This window comes from Catharus ustulatus, chromosome 28, assembly GCF_009819885.2.
Source record: "Catharus ustulatus isolate bCatUst1 chromosome 28, bCatUst1.pri.v2, whole genome shotgun sequence".
Classification (NCBI taxonomy): Eukaryota; Metazoa; Chordata; class Aves; order Passeriformes; family Turdidae; genus Catharus; species Catharus ustulatus.
In genome coordinates, this window is record NC_046248.1 from 4,403,444 (window position 1) to 4,426,160 (window position 22,717).

General features: G+C 49.7%; 3 protein-coding genes across 3 annotated transcripts in view; all 3 read right to left on the bottom strand.

The window, feature by feature from the left end:
* Positions 1-3,780, bottom strand: part of ARHGEF12 (Rho guanine nucleotide exchange factor 12) — a 70,210-nt gene extending 66,430 nt beyond the window's left edge. Inside the window, exon 1 of the mRNA XM_033081683.2 lies at positions 3,286-3,780. Within this exon, the coding sequence (XP_032937574.1) occupies positions 3,286-3,317 (32 nt within the window). The 5' untranslated portion in view covers positions 3,318-3,780. The remainder of the gene's footprint in view (positions 1-3,285) is intronic.
* Positions 3,781-9,420: 5,640 nt separating this feature from the next.
* LOC117008193 (TLC domain-containing protein 5-like) lies at positions 9,421-15,449 on the bottom strand. The gene is made up of 3 exons (XM_033081858.1): positions 15,357-15,449; positions 12,845-13,049; positions 9,421-12,525 (listed from the first exon to the last, which is right to left on the bottom strand). Exons 2-3 carry the CDS (start codon positions 13,041-13,043, stop codon positions 11,987-11,989), a joined length of 738 nt encoding a protein of 245 aa, XP_032937749.1. The 5' UTR covers positions 13,044-13,049; positions 15,357-15,449; the 3' UTR covers positions 9,421-11,986.
* A 3,218-nt stretch (positions 15,450-18,667) lies between these two features.
* On the bottom strand, positions 18,668-22,400 carry LOC117008139 (TLC domain-containing protein 5-like). The gene is made up of 3 exons (XM_033081740.1): positions 22,346-22,400; positions 21,155-21,354; positions 18,668-20,619 (listed from the first exon to the last, which is right to left on the bottom strand). Exons 2-3 carry the CDS (start codon positions 21,348-21,350, stop codon positions 20,117-20,119), a joined length of 699 nt encoding a protein of 232 aa, XP_032937631.1. The 5' UTR covers positions 21,351-21,354; positions 22,346-22,400; the 3' UTR covers positions 18,668-20,116.
* Between the last annotated feature and the right edge of the window lie 317 nt (positions 22,401-22,717).

Sequence of the window (22,717 nt, forward strand, 5' to 3'; positions counted from 1 at the left end):
TTAGGAGGCCTCTGAACAAATACAGAGGATTAAATTAAGAGGGTGCAAATGTTTACAAACATAAAGGAGCAGAGCAGTAAGGCTGGAGATGAAGAGTTTGATACAGTCCAATGGGCACCAGGACTATGAAAAAAAAAAAAAAAAGCAGCTGACAAAGTAAAAGAACATCCTGAGGGAAAGAAGGGGAAGTTAAATCAGTGTTTCAGACTCTCAAGGCACCATGGTTATCCTGGAGAATGTTTTTGATGTGTTTTTAAGCCTCAAGTGCTATGTTAGGAGATCATTTTTTGTCTCCTGCACTCTTTAGGTGCTCCCCCAAATGCTGATGGGGAGCAGAGTGTGTCAGGAGTCAGGAGCTCCTCCACCAACTCTGAACATTGCACTCTCAGGAGCCTCCACATCTGCTCTGCCTTTTTTGTTTAATGCCTGGTATTCCCCCACTCCCCCAGGCACTCACTTTGCTCCAGACTGAAGGCACTTGAAGAAAAAGACACCAGAAATCGATGCTGCTTTGGGAGTTCTGATAACAGAGTCTGAGCATAACCACCACCAAAATTAACTGGGGTAAGGTTTAGTCCACAGACAGAATGAGCCCAGACACATCCAGATATGAGCTGGCCTGACTGTGTTTCAGCAGTGCCAGACACTAAAATCCATTCAACTTCCTTGGGAAAGAGAACAAAAATAAAAGAAGGGGAGAAAAAAAAAAAAAAAGAAAAAGAAAAAAATAGGAGAGGAGTTAATAAAAACATCACTTATCATCCTGGCTTCAGACAGGACTAGAAATGACCATTCATACATTCCTAATTTATATATTTCATGGTAATCATGGTTTCATCAACAAAAACAAGAGATATAAAGCATGTCAAGGATGAGACAAGTGCAACAACCTGGGCAAGGGAAATGTGACAGCTGTCAAATCATTATCTCCTTAAACTGAAGGGTACCAAAGGAAATATCTGCTGTCTGTAATGTGGATTTAGGCAGCTCTATATATGCAAAATGCAAATATGTAAAGCTAATATGGAAAAAAATCCAGGCCCAAGCTACCCTATTATATTCCTAATACCATCTGGCACAGATGCAAGCTGGGTTTTCCTAGTTTAAGGCAATTCCCATCTCAACCCCACCAAGGAAGGTGATTGACAAACACAAAGAGAATTGAACATGTCAGATGATTTATACCACGTACATCTAATGGCAGTGGAAGCATCAACATTATTTATATTGCACCTGCTTTACATTCCAAGCTTAAGAGGAGAAGAGACTCCCTGAAGGGGAAGGGGAATGTTCTGCAGGGACAAGAAGGATAAAAACACAAGGCTGGGAATGCAGAGAAGGGCAGAGCAAACATCACCTCCATGTCTGGGGCTGTGCTGAAAGGTTCAGCCAGGGAACAAACCAGAGAATCATCAGAGAACCCCAGAATGGTTTGGGTTGGGAAGGACCTTAAATCCCATCTCAATCCCATCCCCTTGCCATGGCAAGGACACCTTCCACCATCCCAGGCTGCTCCACCTGGCCTTGGACACTTGCAGGGATCCAGGGGCACCCTGTCACCCCCCTCCCAGGGAACAATTCTGCCCTAAAAACCAACATAACCCTACTGTGAGTTTGAAACCATTCCTCTTATCCTGTCACTCCAGGTCTTTTACAATAATCTCTCTCCATCTTCCCTGTAGGCTCCTCCAGGTCCTGGCAGGGCACAATTAGGTCACCCCAAAGCTCCTGTTCTCCTGGCTGAACCATGACTTTGTACCCCACAGCTGGGGCTGTGTCAGGCCAGAGGTGAAAGACAGTGACAAGAAGAGATCCAGTTTCCCCACATTCCCCCAGAAATCCCAGAGCTGTGGAGACAGCTCCTCACCTGACATTAAAAGCCTTTTGATCCAAAACCTTAATGGAACACCAAACAGAAACATCCTCCTGACATGACTGAGAGCAAAAGGAAATGAGACTTTTTTTCTTTTTTTATTTGGCTGCTCCAATTCAATAATGGAAAGTATTTTGTTTTACTAACAAGTAAATTAAATTCCCTGTTCTCGTGCTTTGCCTTTCCATGCATCACTCAGTTGCCTCCTGGTATGAAAATCCTGTCGTTCTTTTTGATATCATGCAACTGCCACAAGACATATGGCCTGAAGTACGTAACAAAATCCTCACAAATCCACTGAAATGCCTTTTTACTGTCATTGCCTTGCCTGGCACAGAGCAAAACATCCTGCAACTCAAGAACCATTCATGCACTGCAAAAGAGAAAATTCTGCTAGTACAAACGACTGAATTAATTGCCAGGATTTAACACTCTGTGAACAGCTGTAAACACAGATTGTACACAAGTCTGAGCTCTGCCTTTGCACTGTGAAGTCACCAAAAGCCTGGCTTGAAGTGAGAACCACACTGAGTCTCTTCTCTGCCTAAAATTGGTGAGCTCAGGCAGCCCAAGGCATCATTGCCCCATCCCAGCTGCTGTGCCAGAACTGCTTGGTCATGAAAGGCCAAAGCGGGGCCTTTGCCACAAACTTTCACACCTTAACCACCAAAGCGACACAGCAAAGATACAATAAAACAAAACGTGCTTTCCACCGCTTGTCAAAAAGTATCTTTTCTTCGCATTAAAAAAAAAAAAAACCAAAACAAAACAAAACTGACGACACGTAATACTCGTTAATATGTTTCCTACTTGACTTTTTTTTTTTTTCCTTCATCTGAAACACCCCAGTAGAAACAAGAGAAGCCCAAAGCCGAGCAGCTCAGAGGCTGAGCAGGTACCCAGGGGTTGAGCAGGTACCCAGGGGCTCAGCAGGGACCCAGGGGCAGGTTCCAGCTCAGGTAGACACCAGCAGTCATTCCTGCTTGTCAACTCTCCCTGCTCACCTGGAGTGACCTCTCTGCAGCACTTGACCCAAGGAGACCCAAGTGCATCCTCAGCAGGGTTCCTGAGCTCAGCCTTGAGCTGGATCCCAAATTCTGGTGGCTTCTCCAGCGCCTTGCTTTCGGGGTTCCCCGCAGCACCAGCCTATCCTGAGAGCTGAATTACCAACCCTGGCTCCTACAAAGTCAGCCTGGCAGGCCTGAAAGCTGTTGGACTTGAAATACTCTGCTTTCAAAGTTAACCCAGTTGCTTTGACAGTCAAGACACCCTCGGTTCCCAGAACTTCTGATTTAATCCTGCTTTTCTGATCCCGTCTGTCACTGAAGGTACACGAGCTCTGCGAATATTCACGCTTCAAAAATAAGAAAAATATTTTTTTAAAAAATCAAGGAATCTCATTTTATACTGACCTGTCCGTGATTGTGGACTGTGTGCCACTCATTGGAGCCTTTGGCAAGAAGTCGTATTATCCAATTTACATTTTACTCTTATTGCAGGGATATGAACGAGGCTTTGCCCCTTACATGCACCGAGGTTCAGGATCCAGCCTTGCTCCAGAAGAGGCATGCACAGAGGACAAACTCAGTTCAAGGGCAGGAGAAGGGAACGAGAAAAAAAAGAAAAACCACCAAAAAAAAAAAACCAACAACCAAACCCAATCCAAAACAACTCCAAAACTCTTCTTGCAGTCACCCAGAATATCCAAAACCACGGAAGTGGGGCGGCGGGGGGGGGGGGATCAAAACTCCAACAAGAAAAAACTCCGACAACAACCAGAAAAAAAAAAAAAAAAAAAAAAGAAACAACAAAACAATCTCGGTGGTGAAGAAAAAAAGGGTTCAAAAAGAAGCAGCGGGCGGTGTCCCCGGCGCGGGGCCGTGCCCGTCCCCGCCGGGCTCAGCGCTCGGGGGGCGGGCGGCGCTCCCCGCCCGCGGCCGGGCCCATCCCCGACCCCCGCCCGTGCAGCGCCCGCAGGGGTCGGGCAGGGCGGCCGCTCTAGGCCCGGGGCTCCATCCCCCGCCGCTCCGCTCCGCTCTGGCTCCGGCCCGGCCCCCGGCTGGCTGCGCTGCGCTCCCCGCGATGCCGCCGCGCTGCTCGCCCGGCCCGGTGCGGCCCCGCTGCGCTGCGCCGAGAGGCGGGAGCGCCGCGTCCGGGGGAGCCTGCGCCGAGCCGGGCCGGGCCGGGCTCGCCCCTCCCCGGCGCCTCGGGGGGGGCTCCTACCTCCGGCCGCCCCGCCCCGCCGCCGGATCCCTCCGCCGGCCGCCCTCCTCTTCCTCCTCTTCCTCCTCCTTCCCTTCTCCTTCTCGTCTTTCCCCTCCTTCTCGTCTTTCCCCTCCTTCTCCTCCGCCTTCTCCTCCTCCTCCTTCTCTCCCTCGCAGCCCTTCCCCCGGTCCCTGCCGAGGCCTTTTCCCTTCGGGAAGCCTTTTCCAGACCCGCGGGCTGTTTCCTTCCCTTCCCGTCTCCGCTCGGTCGCAGCCGCTCCTCCCTAACCCGTGTCCCTGCCGAGGACCTGCCCCTGCATCCCTCACCCGAGATTTCCCTTTTTACTTCTACCCCTTTTTCCCTCTACCCTTTTTTCCCTTTTTCCCTTTCCCTCCTTTTTCCATTTTTCCCTTTTTCCATTTTTCCCTTTTTCCCCTCTTCCCTTTTTTCCCCTCTTCCCCTTTTTCCCTTTCCCCCCTTTCCCGTTTTTTCCCTTTTTCCATTTTTCCCTCTTCCCCTTTTCCCCCTCTACCCTTTTTTCCCTTTTTCCCTTTCCCTCCTTTTTCCATTTTTCCCTTTTTCCATTTTTCCCTTTTTCCCCTCTTCCCTTTTTTCCCCTCTTCCCCTTTTTCCCTTCCCCCCTTTCCCGTTTTTTCCCTTTTTCCATTTTTCCCTCTTCCCCTTTTCCCCCTCTACCCTTTTTTCCCTTTTTCCCTTTCCCTCCTTTTTCCATTTTTCCCTTTTTCCATTTTTCCCTTTTTCCCCTCTTCCCTTTTTTCCCCTCTTCCCCTTTTTCCCTTTCCCCCCTTTCCCGTTTTTTCCCTTTTTCCATTTTTCCCTCTTCCCCTTTTCCCCCTCTTCCCCTTTTTCCCCTCTTCCCCCTTTTCCTCTCTTCCCTTTTTTCCCTTTTCCCCTTTTCCCCTCTTTTCCCTTCTCGGTCCCCATCCCCAGCCATCCCCTGCCAGCCTTTGCCAGCGCTCAGAGCGGGGAGCACCCGCGCCTCCATCTCCATGGAAAATATGACACCGGCGAAACTTAGAGCAGAAAGAAAATAAATAAACAGCAAATTGAAAGAGTGGAGCTGTGCAGCAGGAGCCTCGGGCAGTCCCTGGCTGTGCTGTTTGCTCCCAGGCCTTCCGTGGCTCCCTTGTCCGGTTCCCTGCATTTCCCACGCACGTTTCATCAGGAATTTTTCTCACTGGTTGAGGTCAACATAAATCCGAGAGCAGATCCCTCCCTGCACGTACACTCCAGAAACACAGCGGCCAAGGGCCTGCTCCTGCTGCCTTTTGAAACCTCCAGGATGAAAAGATGAGCCACACAGGGTATTTGGGCACTGAAATTTCAGCAGGTGTGGATTCCTCTCTGCTCAGCCCGAACACAAACCCATCCCTGCTGTTTGTGCCATGTCTGAGAAAGAAATGCATGCACAGAATCCAAGAATGGTTTGGGTTAGAAGGGCCCTTGATGATTTTGTTCCAACCTTCCAGTATCCCAGCCTGGCCTTGCACAATTCCAGGCATCCAGCTGGATCTGGCAACCACATCATTCTCACAAGCAATTATTTTTTTCCTAATATCCCACCTAAACATACTCTCTGTCAGGGTGAAGCCATTCCCCCTTATTCTGTCACTACAAACCACCTGGAAATAACATCTATACCTGAGAACTTCAGGAAATTTCCATGCTGCCCCTCCAGAAATTAAAGCTGGTGAGCAGCACGGATGTGCAATGAAAATCAGGATATCTCCACTGCCAGCAATTCCTGCCCCCTCTCCACAAAGAAACTTGTGGAACATCAGCCTCCCCCAGCAAACACCAGCAGACTAAAATAACCTTATTAGCTAATCCCAATCATCTAGGACACCACGCTTCTTCCCTTTAATTAATCTTGCCGGGATATACTTCAAAGCTGGGCCACTGGAGTGGGGAAGAGGCAGGAAAACAGGCTCTGGGGAGCTGGGAGCAGTCCCTGGCTGGCACACAGGACCATACCTTGCCCGAAGCTACATCCAGGCCAGTGCTGCTCTGGAACACGGAGCTTTTCCTGCTCGGAGCGGGGATCAGGAAGCCAGCAGACTGTCTGAGAGCCTGAAGAATTTCTTGTTTTGATCAAGTTCAGAGCAAAGAGGGGAAGCGTGGGATGAAATCATTTTCTACATGATACTTCACATATATACGCAGGGCATTTCTACTTCCTTTTTTGGTTTCCTTTTGGGGAAAATAGAGGCTTGGGAAAGAGAAAAAAAAAAGTGTGGGAGTGCAAGACAAGCAGCCACGTCTGCCTCTCCTTCTGCAGCTGTGTGCAGCACAGTCATCAGTGGTGATGAAGTGACTGAATGCCTCCATATATCTGTATTTATTTATTATATATCTCTTTATTGCATCTTCTCTGCAATAAATCCCTCCCTGCTTTTAACTTTGGGAACATCGAGTACTGTGCCTGGAGAGGGGAAGGCTCCTGGGAGATCTGATTCATGGCAGGCCCAGCATTTGAATATTGGGCCTCGATGCTTTTTTATTACTTTAATTATATTTTATTGTGCATGACAACGTAACGAGAACAATTAGCTGGAGGAAATCCTAAGACATAGATTCTGAAACTGCAACTGCTTCTCTTTTCTGCAAATTCTGATTTTTTTTTTGGTGGGAGCTGCATACTTAGATAAAGATAGATGCCTATTTATGATAATTCCATTTTACAGCCTGAAATATGGGGTGGGGAAATCAATAACCAATACACTGTGCCCATTAAAATAGATTGGTTTTTTTGGTAGCTCTGAAGTTGTCACTTGGCCTGAATTTACACACAGAACCCATGGCAGGAGGGTTGGAGCAAGATGATCTTTGAGGTCCCTTCCAACAAAAAACTATTTTGTGATTCCCTAATTAACCTCCTCAATCTGTTGTTTTGGGTTTTTTTTTTCAGTCCAGAGCAGAGCTAAGCAGAACCCTGAAGTGGAGGAGCTGAATTCCTATGGAGTAAAACTCCTTATTTTGCTTTAAAATAAATTCAGATCCTTGGAGGTGCTTTATAGGGGCTGCTGTAAAAGCAGATTTCTACAGAAAGTGTTGAGCGAGGATCCTTTGGCCAAACCTTTCCCTTTGCCAGCCTCGCACCGAGGAGCTGTTGCCATCTGCTGGGAAAGCCTCGAATGGCTCCTCTAACCTGAGCTCCCGGCAGGTAAAAGGTGAGGAATTTGGAAAAAAAAAGGAACTTTGGGATCCTGCAGCTCTGGAATGCCCCGAAGGGATTTGAACCGCTGTGAGCTCAGTGTAAACAGAGAGAAAAATCAGCAAAAAGTGATGCTTTTAAATTTAAGTGTGGACAAACAGTGCCTGGAAGCATTTTTCTGTCAGAAAAAAATTCAGTTTGTGTTTCAGATGGGATGATCAGCTGAGTTTTGCTGAGCTCCACCACAAAAATCGTGAAGACTCTTTTGCTCCTTACAAGTAATCAATTTAAAGCCAGTGAGAGAATGCTCAGGTATTTTGAACTGTTATTTACACTCACCACAAATTGCTCAGCCAGCTCCAGTTTTTCTGCTGCTTTTGGAAGCCACCTGCCAAACCTTTACACCTTGGAGGGGAAAAACACAGGGGAAACGATTCCCAAGTTCACTTCCCAAATGTGCCTAGAAATTTGTGACTCCTAAAGAAGAGAATCCCAGAAAACACAAATAAATTTGTGCTGTGCTCCACATTTCTGTGCAATTTCCAAAATTTCCAACCTTTTTTTTTAATTTTTTTTTTCCCACCTTAAAATGGCCACCAGGTTTGCTCCCTACACCCCCAGCTTGTCCTGCACTCTGGAAATGCTGGAAATGCACCCGGGGTTGGTCTTGGGACACGATGCTTTGCTGATTATGAGACACAGAGAGCCTAATCTAGCAGAGCTTCTACACTGACAGCTTATTACAGTTCCTAAATCTGGATAATCCATGGGGCAGTCAGCATTTTTATAGCACTAAGCTTCCCTTCCATACCAGCACAATGAAAGCAGCAACCTCTGTAAGGACAGATGAAACTGCTGGACATTGTGCCCTGAGTTTCCTTCTCTTTCTCCATCCTCTGGAAAGAGGTAAAATCTGGAAAAATAGAGAATGTGATTTCTCTTCACATTTGAGGGTTGTGGCAGATCTCAATCTTCTGACACAAGGCAGTTCAAACAACACAAGCACTGCTGAAAATCTGTGTTTTGTAACAGCTGCAGAAGCTGAGACTTTCTTCTTGCCATGCAAAATTATCTACCTGTAGACCTTTATTACTTTCTCCATGTACCTTGATCTGTTATATTCCTTCTTTTAGTAATTTTGTAAGATAATTTTACTTTGTCAACTTAGCAGCTGCCAAAGTGCCCCTGGAACTTGAGGCAAACAGGGCACTGATTTCTTTGGACATGGCAGACTCCATGGTATTCATGTAATAGCAGATTTCAAAGACTTCAAATGCTGCTTTTACATCAGTGCCTGGACTACTGCTGCAAGGGAATAAAGCCGTGAATATCAAAAAATTGCAATTTTTTCGAGTACAAATAAGGAGTTCAGCTACAAAGAGAGGGCACAGGACTGAAAGGGGAGGTTAATTTTACAAAGCTACACCACAGGGCCAGCAGGAGAAGCAAAAGGCAGGCAGCAGGGTTGCCTGGAAAGAAATAATAAGATGATAAAAAAATGAAATTAATTGGGTGTAAAGGGGCAGACAAAGCACTTCTGACCACTGACAATGCCAGGTTTTGTCACTTCTGAGGACCCAAGACCTGTGAGACACCTGCAGCTCTAAAGCAAAGCTACAGAACTCTGCTCTGCTTTCTTCTCTGCTTCTGGAGCTGCCTCAGAGGTTCCATTTCAGAAATTCCTGCAGGACCTGGGACCCCTCCACCCCCAGGCTGGGCTCTGCAAACAGAAAAACATCTCCAGAGGGCTCAGTGCAGCTCAGCAGCTGCTCCCCAGCGTTGGAGGGTTTTAAGCTGGACTTAAGGGTTACATGCAAACAACTAAATTGGCTTAACTATTTATAGAAGCCAAGACTTTTGGCATGCTGGATCTCTGGCTGTGGCCATCAGCAAGCACAGTGGCTGTTTACCAACACAACCCCACTTTCCTATGCAATCATAATAATTATTGATATTTAAATAATTTAGATATTAATTCATGATTGAGAAGAGCTCTCGGTGTGGAAACACAGGAGCAACTTCTCCCATGGCATCCAGGGCATGGAAAACAAAGGGAATATTTTTGCTCCATCCTGCTGAATCACTGAATCTTTGAGGCTGGAGAAGCCCTCCAAAATCATCAGTGCAACCTGGGACTTAAGAGCAGCAGCCAAACAAAGAAAACCAATTCCTCATATAATTAAATAATCTTTATTTTTATAAAACATATTACAAAGCATCTACACCATTCACTGGTGGAACATTAGTTGCTATTACACAGTAATTCAGACACAAGTTATTATTTCACACTAGTTCTGCAGTTTCCTCTCACAGTTTGTTCTAGCCACTATGGACTAGCCTGAGGACAGGTCCCACCCTGTGCTTGCAATTTGTACTTTTGGGTCTGTGATTCTATGCTGGAGCCCACTAAATGGGCTGTGAGGCCTTGCTCTGCCTCATAAAGCCATTCCTAATTGCCCTTTTGGTTTTTTTGTTTGCCTTCTAAAGCCTCAGAGCTGAGCAACCGAATTTCCCCCATTCAGAAAAGGGCACCACTCAATCATTACATTCCAAACCTCTCCAAGCAGGTGATTCCCAGATTCTGCAGTCAGTGCCACCCTCATCCCCCTGGGCAGCTGAGGGCTGTGACCCCACAAAGCTGCACCCAGCCCTGAGCAAAGCCCAAAGCAGCAGGGCTGCTCTGCAAACCCTCACTGGAGTGACCTCACCTCCAGCACCTACCTTCACCACTTCTCCAGGAGCTGAAATCCCTCATTCCCTGCTCAGTGATGCCTGAGACTCTTTTGGCTGCAGATTCCTGACCAGGGAAAACCCAGCAGCCAGCTTTTCCTCAGCTTGGGGCTCCCTGTGCAGGTGCAGCAGCACAGCTGACCTTTATGTGCACATCCAGCCCAGTCCCTGTGACTCCTGCCCTTGAGCACCTTTGCCAAACACCTCCTCCTGATTTTGGGATGCTGGCAAGCACTCAGTTCAGGTGCCAAAGCTCTGCTGATGGCTCATAGTTGCAACTTTTATACAGCTCAGCATGACACAAACCACTGAGAATTCATCCCAGGTGGCTTGGTGCTAAATGCAAACACCCTACGAGGTAGGTAAGACTGCACCCACTTCCCAAAGTGGGTTAAGTTGAGGCAAAAAGGCTCCTGGATGTGCTCAACAGAGCTGGGAAAAAGAACCAGCAAGCCCCAACCAGCCCTTCTGGTCTCCTTTCAAGGCCTGAATGAGTCAAGTTTCCTTTCCAGGACCAGCTCATCAGTTGGCTCTGCTCATCTCAAGGGGTTTTTTGGGGGTTTCTTCAGGTCTTTGGCTGCAGCAGGCAAGGCTCAAGCAGAAGGGGGCACCTGAGCTGCACTGGAGGCTCAAAGGAAAAGCTCAGTATCATAGCAAAGGAACAGCTTAAGAGCATGCAATGAAATAAACTCCAGAAGCTGCAAACTGGGCATGGGGTTTCCCTGCTTATTTTTCTCCCAGTCTGGTTTTTTGGGGTTTTTGTTGTTTTGGTTTTTAATTTTTTTTGCTTAAAAAGATCAGATTCTGGGTCTCTCCTTTCATTACAAAGTCATAAAATAAATCTCTCTGACTCTCTAAATGTTCACTTTTATAAAGTGACTCAGACTCAGTCAGGGGGAAATCAAAGCCCAGGGGTCAAGGCATTAATTCAGATGAAAGAGAGCCAGGGTCAGTCTGTGGCTTCCACAGGGCAGATTCTGGGCAACCAGAAATCCCAATTTGGATTTGGGGCACAGCAGAGGAAATGTTGGTGCTCTGGAGACAAAATCAGGGCTTGGCTCATCAGCAAGAAAACCCTGATTGGCAAATCCTGATGGGGCTTCTCAAAATGGAGTGTGCTGGTTACCCAAGGAGCTAAAAGCAGTGTTTGTAGGGGAGTTCTAACAGTCAGGGAAGAAGAGGGAAAAATCTGGAAAAATTTTCCCTTCTGGGTCTGTGTCTTTGGGTATTCACAGAGCACCTAGTCCTGTATGGCGCCAGTGCTGACTAGAGCTTCTGGACACTACAGAAAATAAGTTATCAATATGTTAATAAATAAGTTATTAAAAGGAGTTAGAAAGGGTAGGAAACAGCTACCTACCTAAAATACTGATTATTCTAGAGTCTTGCTCTAGCTCGACCACCCAAGGGAAATGAAGGGATAATGACCCCAGTGCAGATAACAACCATCACTTCGCATTTACATAGCACCTCTCGAGTGAAAATCTGAAAGTGCATAACAGATGGAGCAGCTCCATCACCCCCAAGTCACAGAGGGGGAATTAGGCACAGAGTTAGAGCTGTGTGACTTGCCCAAGGTCACACAGCGAGGTGGTGGAAGAGCCAGGAACCTTGGATGCAACACTAGAACATTTCTTCCTACCAGCATGAAGAGTCACTCTAGCTGCCTAGACTGCACAGCACACCGGACATGGAGACCTAGTGTTAGCTCCTCCTCCCCTCCAGCATCCTGAAGGAGCTGGCTACACACATCACTAATTACACCTGCACTGCTGGACTAGCTGAGTCTATAAAATTAGCCCTTCTTTCACTCCTGATTCAGGCTGTGCTTACACACACACACACCGAGTGCTGCAGAGCCAGCGAACCCATGGCATAGCTCCATGGATTTCAGTGGAGTTAGGCCAGGGATAAATTTGGCTCCAGCACTGCTAATGTGCATTGGCTCCTCTCCCACATTTCAGGCACCACTCCCCTCCTCTCCAACCCCAGGAACCCTTCTCTCAGCAACCTTTGAGATGCCCGTTGGTTTTGCCGCCCAGCTCGCGGCTCCGGCGGCTCCTCCACGCCTGGTACTTCCTCATGCTCTTCCTGCGGGCGAAGCGGCAGATGCTGACCATGAACACCCAGCTCACCACGTACATCACCACCCCTCCCAGCTTGATGTACCAGCGCGGCCGCGGCGACGCCAGCTCGCAGTACATCAGCCAGGCGCCCACGCCGATGCGCACGCCGGTGAAGAGCACCACGAAGAGAAAATCCACCAGGTCGCCCGTGAAGGTGTGGTAGCGGCCCAGCTCCTTGAGGAACCAGCGGGCCTGCAGCAGCGGGTTGGTGATCTCGCTGCCGAAAATGACGGCGTTGACGTCGGCGCCCGACTCGCCCAGCGCCAGCGAGGCGGCGATGCCCACGATGCTCACCAGGTGATGCGCCAGCATCAGCGCGCCCTCCGTCTGGAAGTACACGCACCAGCACAGGTCGAAGATGAAGTAGCCCAAGCTAAGGCACAGCACGTGCACCTGGAGGGTGGTGTTGGGTAAGCCTGGAATGTAAAAGCAGAGTTTTGGAGAGGCAGGGCAGGGGGTTCACCTCTGGTTTGCGCTGTCACAGCCCGGCCACGGAGGTCACAATGCCACAGTTGTTAATCCGGCAGCTGCGCACACGTAATGGGCACACAAAAGGTCACACGCTCTGCCAAAGTGCAGCTGGGGAGGGCATGGCACCAGCAAAATGCAGTGCCAGGCTCTCCATCCCTCTGGGGCTTTCCACCACAGAGATATCACTGCAGGCATCATCCCTGGAGCGGGCTGGGGCGGTGCAGAGCCCCTGGGGGAGGTGGCATCGCGGATTTCCTCACTCACCTGGGTGGCTCAGGGGCCAGGGGCCATCGATGAAGCCGATGTAAGCAGACAGCAGGGTGGCCAGGATGCCGTGGGTCAGCGTGACCAGCCTGCAGCTCCACTCCAGGTTGCGGTGCCGGTAGCGGCGGCAGAACCACTTGTAGAGGCAGAACCAGCCCAGCAGGCTGCAGGCTGCACGCAGGGGCAGCGGGAACAGCATCCTGTCCTGGAAATCGGGACACAAGGCGTCAGAAGGACAAAGGGAGCAGGAGGTCCAGCCTGTGGCAGTGTCAGCACAACCCAGGCTTTGCTCTGTGACCATCCCAGCCCTGGTGTGCAGTGCTGCTTCCTGATGGGGCTGCTTGCTCCTGACACATTTTGTCTCTGTGAAAATTTTCCTCACTGAAGACTTCATTTCATCCTTACTGGCACCAAAACCTCCAAATCTTTTGGATGCAAAAGAAAAAGAATCTATGCCTATAAAGAATTTCAGCAGTATTTTTGTTATAAATCTTCCCTCACACACTGTGCAATAATCTCTCAAACAAGCAGAAGACAAATTGCCAGAACAAAATTACACAGCACATAAACACTTGTGGACTTTGCTAAAACCCTCCAAATACACATTGCTCATTCACATAATGCCTTCCCATGAAATGTGTGTCTCACCACTCCTGAGCATTCAGGGAAGTGCAGCAAAAGAAGCTGAGTCAGGCTTTGGGATACAGGAGTTTCCAGTTGCACCGCTGGTACCTGCTGCCCAACTCTGGCCTCGCTCCCAGGGCTGGGGAGCACCAGAGGGACTTCACGGGATGAGGAGTCAGAGCTGCAAAGCCCAACCTTCCTGTTTGGCCAGTTGGAGCATTCCCAGGAATGACTGGAGGCTGGGTAAACAAAACCATTATGTTTTAATGGGCCTTGGGAACACGGGGAGATGAAATAGGGATGGGATTAACTGCTCTGAGCTGGCATTTCCATTCACATCCCTGCTGCTCGAGGTCCAGACTCAGAGCAGGTAAAGGAGGGATAATTCCCACGTGACAAAAGGGATTGACCAGCTGGAGAAGGCTGGTGGAAAGAAGAGGAATGAGTTGTAAAAATACTGAAGATTTTTCCACACCTACTCATGACAAAGATGTGTCTCTATATCCTGGGAAAACAATCACAGACTGTCCTGAGCTGGGACTCACAGGGACCATCCAGTGCAGCTCCTGGCCCTGCACAGACACCCCCAAATCCCACCCTGGGCATCCCTGAGAGCTCCTGGAGCTGTGGCAGCCTCAGGGCCGTGCCCATGGCCTGGGGAGCCTGGGCAGTGCCAGCATCCTCTGGGGAAGAACATTTCCCTGAACTCCATCCCAAACCTCTCCTGACCCAGCTCCAGCCCTTCCCTTGGCAACAAAGCTGGGAGCTTTCTTCCAACTGCACATCAAAAATCAACATTGAGTGGCTTTAACTCAGAGAGAGTAACTATTCATTAGATACTGGGAAGAAACTTTTCCCTGGGAGGGTGGGCAGGCCCTGGCAGAGATTCCCAGAGCAGCTGGGATGCCCCTGGATCCCTGGCAGTGTCCAAGGCCAGCCTGGATGGGGCTGGGAGCACTCTGGAATTGTGGAAGGTGTCCCTGTCTGTGGCAGGGGATGGAATGAGATGATCTTTAAGGTCTCTTCCAGCCCAAACCATCCTTTGATTTACCTTTAGCATATGCACACTAGAAAGGCCAATTAAAAAGCAGCAATAATCACAGAGCAATACATAACAAACAGTTCTATATAATATACATATAAACAGCAAATAAACAAATGACATGTAATCATATATAGAATTATGCATTTCCCTATATATTACTGCACCTATTATATATATGTATATATTTTTATATTGTATATATTATTTATATATTATTATTATTTATTATTTATTATACATATATTTATATACATTTTGTATTATGTATCTATTATACATAATAGATACCATATATTATGTATCTATTAGATGTAACAGATACCATATATTATGCATCTATTACATTTTATATTATGTGTACTATGTATTGATTTTATTATTCGATATTATGTACATTATTTTATATTATGTATCTATTCTATTTCTATTTCTATTTCTATTTCTATTTCTATTTCTATTTATATTTATATTTATATTTATATTCTAATTCTACTCTATTTCTATTTCTATTCTATTTATATCCCCGGTAGCAATCAGGCCCTAACTGAAAGCAGCCTCTACAACAACCACACGTGCCTAAAAACCCGAAGAGCCCGAAAGCGATTAAAAACCAGATGGGCACGTCCAGCCAAGCCCCGTTATCCCGTTATGCACATTTTCCCAGCCCAGCCGGGAAGATGGAGGAGCTCAGGGCTCGTACCGAGAGCACAGAGCGCAGCCCGGGCACCCCCGCCCGTCCTCCCGCATCCCGGCCCCGAGCCCACCCCGCTGTGCCATCGCTGCGTGGGGACAGAGGTGGGGACAGCGGTGGGGACAGCGACAGGACCCTTCCCCAGCACCCACCTGCCGGGCCGCGCTGCCGGAGCCGCCCCGGATCGCGGAGCCAGAGACAGCGGCCGAGGGGCACCTGGCGGCCGGGAGGAGAGACGGCAGGGATGGGATGGGGATGGGGATGGGGAGGAGGGACGGGAGGGATGGGGATGGGGAGGAGAGATGGCAGGGATAAGGATGGGGATGGGGAGGAGGGACGGCAGGGATGGGGATGGGGATGGGGAGGAGAGACGGCAGGGATGGGGATGGGGAGGAGGGACAGGAGGGATGGGATGGGGATGGGGAGGGATGGGAGGGATGGGGATGGGGATGGGGAGGAGAGATGGCAGGGATGGGGATGGGGATGGGAATGGGGAATGGGGAATGGGGAATGGGGAATGGGGAATGAGGAATGGGGAATGGGGAATGGGGAGGAGAGATGGCAGGGATGGGGATGCGGATGGGGAGGAGGAGGAGAGATGGCAGGGATGGGGATGGGGAGGAGGAGGAGGGACGGCAAGGATGGGGACGGGGAGGAGGAGGAGGGACGGGAGGGATGGGGATGCGGATGGGGATGGGATGATGAGGATGATGAGGATGATGAGGATGAGAAAGAGGGGATAGGGGTGGCAGGATGGCAGCGAAGCCGACCCGCAGCGCATCGCTGTGAAGCCGCCCCGCTCCCTGCGGTCCCTGTTCCCCCAGGGAATGGCCGGAGATGGAGAGGATCAGCAGGATCGTGAGCCCAGCTCCTGTTCCTGCACAGACACCCCCCAATCCCACCCTGTGTCCCAAAGCTCCTGGAGCTCTGCAGCCTTGGTGCTGTGACCATTCCCTGTGCCCACCACTCTCTTTTCCAAATATCCAACTTCAATCTCCCCTTAGAGCTCCAGCCCTTCCCTGGGTCACAGAGCTGCCCCTGCAGACCCCAAATTGTCTCCTGCAGGTGAAACCAGCCCTCAGCCACTCCTCCAGAGCCTTCACCCCCTTCCAGACCAGGTCATGTCCCCACAGGGCACACGGAGCTGTAGCCCAAGGACACACAAATCACTCCCACACTCACCCGTGTGTGCCAGAGATACACCAAGCACTCCCGGCCTCTGCTCTCCTCACTCCCCATGTGAATATTCTGTAGAGCCGTGTCAGGTCCAAGGTGACATCCCCGAGGGGTTTTGTCCCCCAGGATGAGCAGCACACCCTGCCCTGGACATCCCCGAGGGGTTTTGTCCCCCAGGATGAGCAGCACACCCTGCCCTGGACATCCCCTCCATCCCTGCTAATGCAGCAGTCACAAAGCCCAGCAATTTTTTCTCCCTGCCCGTTCCCTCTCCTGCCTTCCACATCCCAAATTCAGGGTTTAAGCAGGACACATAAAGCAGCTACAGAAGTTCCTCCACCTTTTAAGTTATAACCAAAACAAGCTCTCACACCCAAAAACGCGGGGTTGTTTTTTACCTTTTGAAATGCGGTGGGAGTGGCTTGAGCTGCCTCTTACAGTGCCCATAATAAGGATTTTCAGCTGGGTATTCCACAAGATACAGATCTTATTTTTCCAATTCAGGCCAGGTGCAGGTTCCTGCTGCTACAAAATGCTCCTGCTATTTCAGCACATCCTCATGAGCATTAATAGTGCATTTGCTCCTCTGATAAATCTCATTTTGCTTCCTTTGCTGACCCTCCAGTAGCCTCAGTAACCCCTGAGATGGAGCTGGTTTGAGACTCAGTTTGGGATGAAGAAAAGTGTGGACAGACAGGAAATTATGGGGCTGATGTTTTCACATTTAGGAACTTGGTTAGATGAAATATTAGGAAAAAAATCTTGGCTGTGAGGAGCTGGGATGGAATTCCCAGAGAAGCTGTGCCTGGAAGTGTCCAAGGCCAGGTTGGATGGGGCTTGGAGCAACCTGGGAGAGAAGCAGGGGGTTTTTGGAATAAGATGAGATGATCTTTAAGATCCCTTCCAACCCAAACCATTCTGAGATCCTACAAGCAGCCAGAAAGAAAAATAGAGATGTCCACAGAGAGTCCTAACAAGGTACAGATCATTTAATGCAGGAGGTGGGACACAGAAGCTGTGGCTTGTTTTTTTTATTTGTAGCACGAACTTTGCACGGTGAGGTGCAAGGCAGCAAGTGAAACATCTGCCTGTGGATTGTACCAGAAGTGCAGCTTTGTACACCAATTTTCCTGTTTGCTTTGTGCAGACTCAGCCATTTCAATGGGCTGTGTTGCACTGGCTCGTTCGGCCTGCAAATGAACAGAGTTCAGCAAAACAGCTCAGGGCAGGAACCTCTGCAAACACTTTCTGCACACTGCTGCCTCATTCAGTACAGCCACAGCCTCCCCCAGCTGCACATCCTTCCCTCTGTTCTCCTGGACCTGCTCTAACCAGAGCTTGCAGCACTGAAAAGCATCCCAGAATGTATTTATTATCTTACCCACACTGGGAAACTCCTTGTCCACAATTAGAGTGGGAATAAACAAGAACTGGAAACCTGGGAGTTCAACAGGCTCTGTTTTTGTTGCTGTAAAACCCTCAAGGATGTTTGACAGATAAAAAGCAGGCACCTCCATGGAAGGAAAAAAAAAATCATATTATTTAAAATACAGTGAGATAGTGGAGCTGGATGATTTTTTTTTTTCTAGCTTCACATTAGAGGGTTTAACTCTACAATTATCCTTGAGTGAGATTTGGCAGATGAGACCCTGAGGGCACTTCTTTAGCATCAAAGCTCCCCAGGTAACTCTGGTTGCACAGGAGCAATCTGGGTGCACTGGGATACTGTCCCTCAGCTGAAGGATGAAGTTTTCCTCACTGGAAGCCAATCCAGGCTCTCCTCTGACAGCACAGTCCAGCAGGAGCAGCTTCCCAACCAGGAACAGCCACTCAGAGGTGACTTAGGACATCTTATAACCCCCAAGATGTTCTAATGATTGTGATTCTTTCTCCAAAAAACCCACAGACAAGTTACCCTGCCACCCTTGTGAACTGGGCATTGTGAAACCCAGCAGCAGAGAAGAAATGAAAGCACCCTGGGATGCAGGAGGCCGTGGCCAGAATTGAAATTATTCTTGTGTCCTCCAAGAATAACTGAGCTGGGTGGCTCCCAAGCTCTCTGCAGCACTGATTCATTGGCAAAGCAGGTTATGGGTGCACTGCTCACAAAGCTGAGCCTCAGCTGAGCCCTTCACAGCTCCAGAGCTCCTGGGCTCATTTCCTCAGCACCTCCCTCCTTCCTGAGCTGCACAAAGGGACTTTGGCATCCTCAGCCCTCCCTCAACCCCTTTTCCTTGCTCCTGCTGCCTCCTCAAGACCCAGAACAAAAGAACATCACAGCAATCAGTTCTTTTTCAAAAGAGAACGTGACTTTATTAGCAGTTTTTGGAGGAACACAGCGAGCCTGGCAGGTGCCCACACCTCAGGAGGCCACTCTGGCTCCTGCTTTCCTAAAAAATATTGGCCCAGGAACTTGCCTGGGTTCACAGCTGCAATGCTTTCAGTGGGTGTGTCCAAAGTGAGGTTATTTCTTAATCTCTCCAGACACCTTGAGGAGCCCCAGCCAAAGCTGGTATCTGCCCTGAACAGAGCCAAATTCAGTGAGATAAAGGCAGAGGAGGAGCTGCATCCCCACTGCTCCCCTCCCTCTCCTCAGCTCTCTGTGAGGCTTTTAGAGGAGACTAAATCTGAACTGAGCCTTGAACAGAGGGAAATTCACATTAAAACCCCAGGGAAAATGTCAGAATACGATTCTGAGAGGTAAAGAAAATGAGAGAACTGTTCCATGCTCGAAGGCCTGCAGGTGTGGAGCAGATGTCACACTGAGATCTGCCTAAACATTGCTGTCACCCCTGGAAATAATCACATATTTGACTTATTGGCTATGAATTCAGCTTAAGTGGTTTGCAAATGAGCCAACCCAGAACAGAAAGAGCATCCAGGCAGGTTCTTCACTATCCTCCCTCTCCCACAAAAAGTCTGTTTGTTCTTTCAAGCAATCCCAGTCTAAGCTAACACCTGCTCATGGAGTTTATTGGTACAAGTTTAATTCCTAACTCTTGTTTGTGAGGGCCTGAGTCAGTCCTAGAGAAATCACTCTGCTCTGAGATCAGCACCTGCCTGAATGGAACCACTAAAAAAAAAAAGAGTAAAGGAAATGTGTCATTAAAAACAAGGAGGTAAAACATTGCCTCACCTTGAGTGCCATCACTTCACACTCTCAGAGGACAACTCCACTACACCCCTGCAAGCACTTCAGTCCTGTTCAGAGTCTTTCACTCGAGTATTTAGCCAAGCACATTGTCCAAATCCAGGGTTATTAAAGAGGGTGAGGCTCAGGAAATCTTTGCCAGGTCACACCCCTTACCCAGTCCCACTGGCAGGAAAATGGGATTTTTCATATTTGATTTTCTCTACACTGTCAAATAACTCTGCATTGGAAATGAGGCCAGAACGTGCAGACTGTGCCATCACTGGTTGCAGACTGATCATCTCTGCAGACTGTGCCATCACTGGTTGCAGACTGATCATCTCTGGCATTGCCACCCTCCTTGGGGCTGTGGAAATCAGGGAATCAGCATCAGGCTCCTCAGGTTTCCACTCAAATCCCTCTTCTCTCAGCTTTTCCATGTTTCCAGCACCAATCCATCTCCTCCAGGGGCAGCACAAAGTCAATTCTGTGTCATTTTAGGACTTCTTTTCACAGGAACAAGCTCCAGCAGCCAGGCCCCAAACCCAGGGCATTTTCCTCTACAACCCATTAACGAGCAGCCAAGAAGTTTCCCCGGGCGCACTCCTACTCCTGCAAAGATTGTGAATCCAGGGAAGGACTTTTTTTCCACATTTTCCTCCTGACAAAGCGACAGATTTCAACCATGAACCCCAAGGACACCAGGTACATGGCCAAGCCCCCAGCCTTGAGGAGCCAGTTGGGTTTGGGGGACGTCACCATCCCGTACACGATCCACGCTCCCGCCCCGATGCGCAGCAGCAGGAAGAGCAGCACGAAGAGAAAATCCACCACTTTCCCCAGGGAGGTGTGGTAAGAGCCCATTTCCCTCAGGAACCAGCGGGTCTGGAGCAGGGGGTTGGTGATTTCACTGACAAACACCACGGCGTTCACCTCCGTGGCCGATGTGCCCAGCCCCAGCACCAGGATCATGCCGCAGATGCTCAGGGTGTGGTGCAGCAGCATCAGGTCCCCCTCTGTCTGGAAGTACAGGCACCAGCCCAGGTCGAAGATGAAGTAGCCCAAGGTCAGGCAAAGCACGTGGATCTGGAGAGGGGTGTTTGGTGAACCTGGAATGGGAGATGTGCATAAGCCTGAGTCTTATTTAATATTTTTCTATTTTACAGACCTGTACAAGTTGCTTCTCTCCTCCTAAATTTCCAGCCTTATCCAAGTGCCAGGAATTAGGGATATTTGGTTTTGTTTCCCCTTCACACCTCAGCCTGCCCAGCAGACACATCTCATGCTGCTTTCCTTCTCCTTCCAGCTTTTTAGAAAAGCTCCATCAGCAGCACAGTCTGAGATTTAACAGCCAGCAAAACCCTGCAGCCGAGTGTCAGGAGTTATTACACACTTCAAGATGGGAAAGCACTTTGTTCTTCATGATGCTGCAATAAACTCAAGCTGACAACCTGAAAACTTCCAATTTGTACATGGACAAGCCCAAAAAAAAAAAGAAAAAAGAAAAGAACGAAAGGATGAAGAGTGAGAAGTGGTGTTAAAGAAGCAGTGGAATTAAATGAAATTTAGCCCCTGTAAGAGGAGAGGAAATCAGCCCCTGCCTCCAGCTGTGACAGGTGAGCACAGGTGAGGTTCCAAACATACCTGCGTGGGTCAGGGGCCAGGGGCCGTCCAGGAACAGGACATAGCCGGACAGGAGGGTGACAAGGAGCCCGTGCAGGAGGGTGACCAGGCGACAGCTCCACTTGCAGGAGCGCTGCCTGTTCCAGCGGCAGAAGCAGCTGTAGAGACACAGCCAGGTGACAAAGCTGCAGGTCACCTCCAGGACGATGGGAAGCATCCTGCTGCACACGGAGGGACAGCGTCAGGAGGGGGCAGCCCCAGAAAGCCGCGATCATCCCGACCATCCTCCGGATCACCCCGGCACATCCATGGAAATCCCGGATAGGATGGGGGAAAAAACCCCAAAGGACCGAAAGGAGTAAAACAAACCTTGTACCCCTCCTGAAAGGAGCAAAACAAACCTTGAACCCATCCTGAAAGGAACCAAATAAACCTGGAGCCCCTCCTGAAAGGAACCAAACAAACCTTGCACCCCTCCCGAAAGGAGCAAAATAAACCTTGTACCCCTCCTGAAACGAGCCACACAAACCTTGTATCCCTCCTGAAAGGAGCAAAATAAAACTTGCACTCCTCCTGAAAGGAGCAAAATAAAACTTGTACCCCTCCTGAAAGGAGCAAAATAAAACTTGAACCCCTCCCAAAAGGAGCAAAATAAAACTTGAAACCCTCCCGAAAGGAGCAAAATAAAACTTGAAACCCTCCAGAAAGGAGCAAAATAAACCTTGTACCCCTCCCAAAAGAAGCAAACCAAACCTTCTACCCATCCTGAAAGGAACAAAATAAACCTTGAACCCTCCCAAAAGGAGCAAAATAAACCTTGTACCCCTCCTGAAAGGAGCCAAACAAACCTTGAACCCCTCCCAAAAGGAGCAAAATAAACCTTGAACTCCTCCCAAAAGGAGCAAAACAAACCTTGAACCCCTTCCTAAAGGAGCCAAACAAACCTTGAACCCCTCCCGAAAGGAGCCACACAAACCTTGAACCCCTCCCGAAAGCAGCCACACAAACCCTGAGCCCCTCCCGTGCGCACCGCGCTCCCTCTGCGCCTTTTCCAAAATCCAAACCCGAACGGAAAAACCGCAATCCCAACCCTCCGGCTGCCCAAACGCCTCTGCCCCTCGGGGACCAGGACACCGGGGGGGACCAGACACCATCCCCAGCCCCACCCGGGTGTGTGTGGGTACCCCCAACCCGCAAACCCCAAATCCTCACCCCGCTGCGGCTCTGCGCTCCGGGACTGCGCCCGGCTGGGGCTGCCCGGGCGGGGAGGCGGTGCTGGCGTTCCTGGAGCGTTTTATCGTCCCTTCCTTGCCCTGCCCAGCCCTGCCCAGCCCTGCCCAGCCCTGCCCAGCCCGGCCCGGCCCCCGCAGCATCCCCCGAGGATGCTCCGCTGCATCCCCGCCGGCTCAGCCCCGCTTTGCCCGGCCCGGGGCGGACGGGGATGCTCGGAGCGGAGCTAGAGCCCCGGAGCAGGGCCAGAACCGGGGCAGGGAAGGGGGGACAGGGCGGGGGAAGCGGGGACAGGGCTCAGTCCCTCCGCCCAGCCTCGGCTTTCCCGGCTGGAGCCGTCCCGGAGCGCGCCCT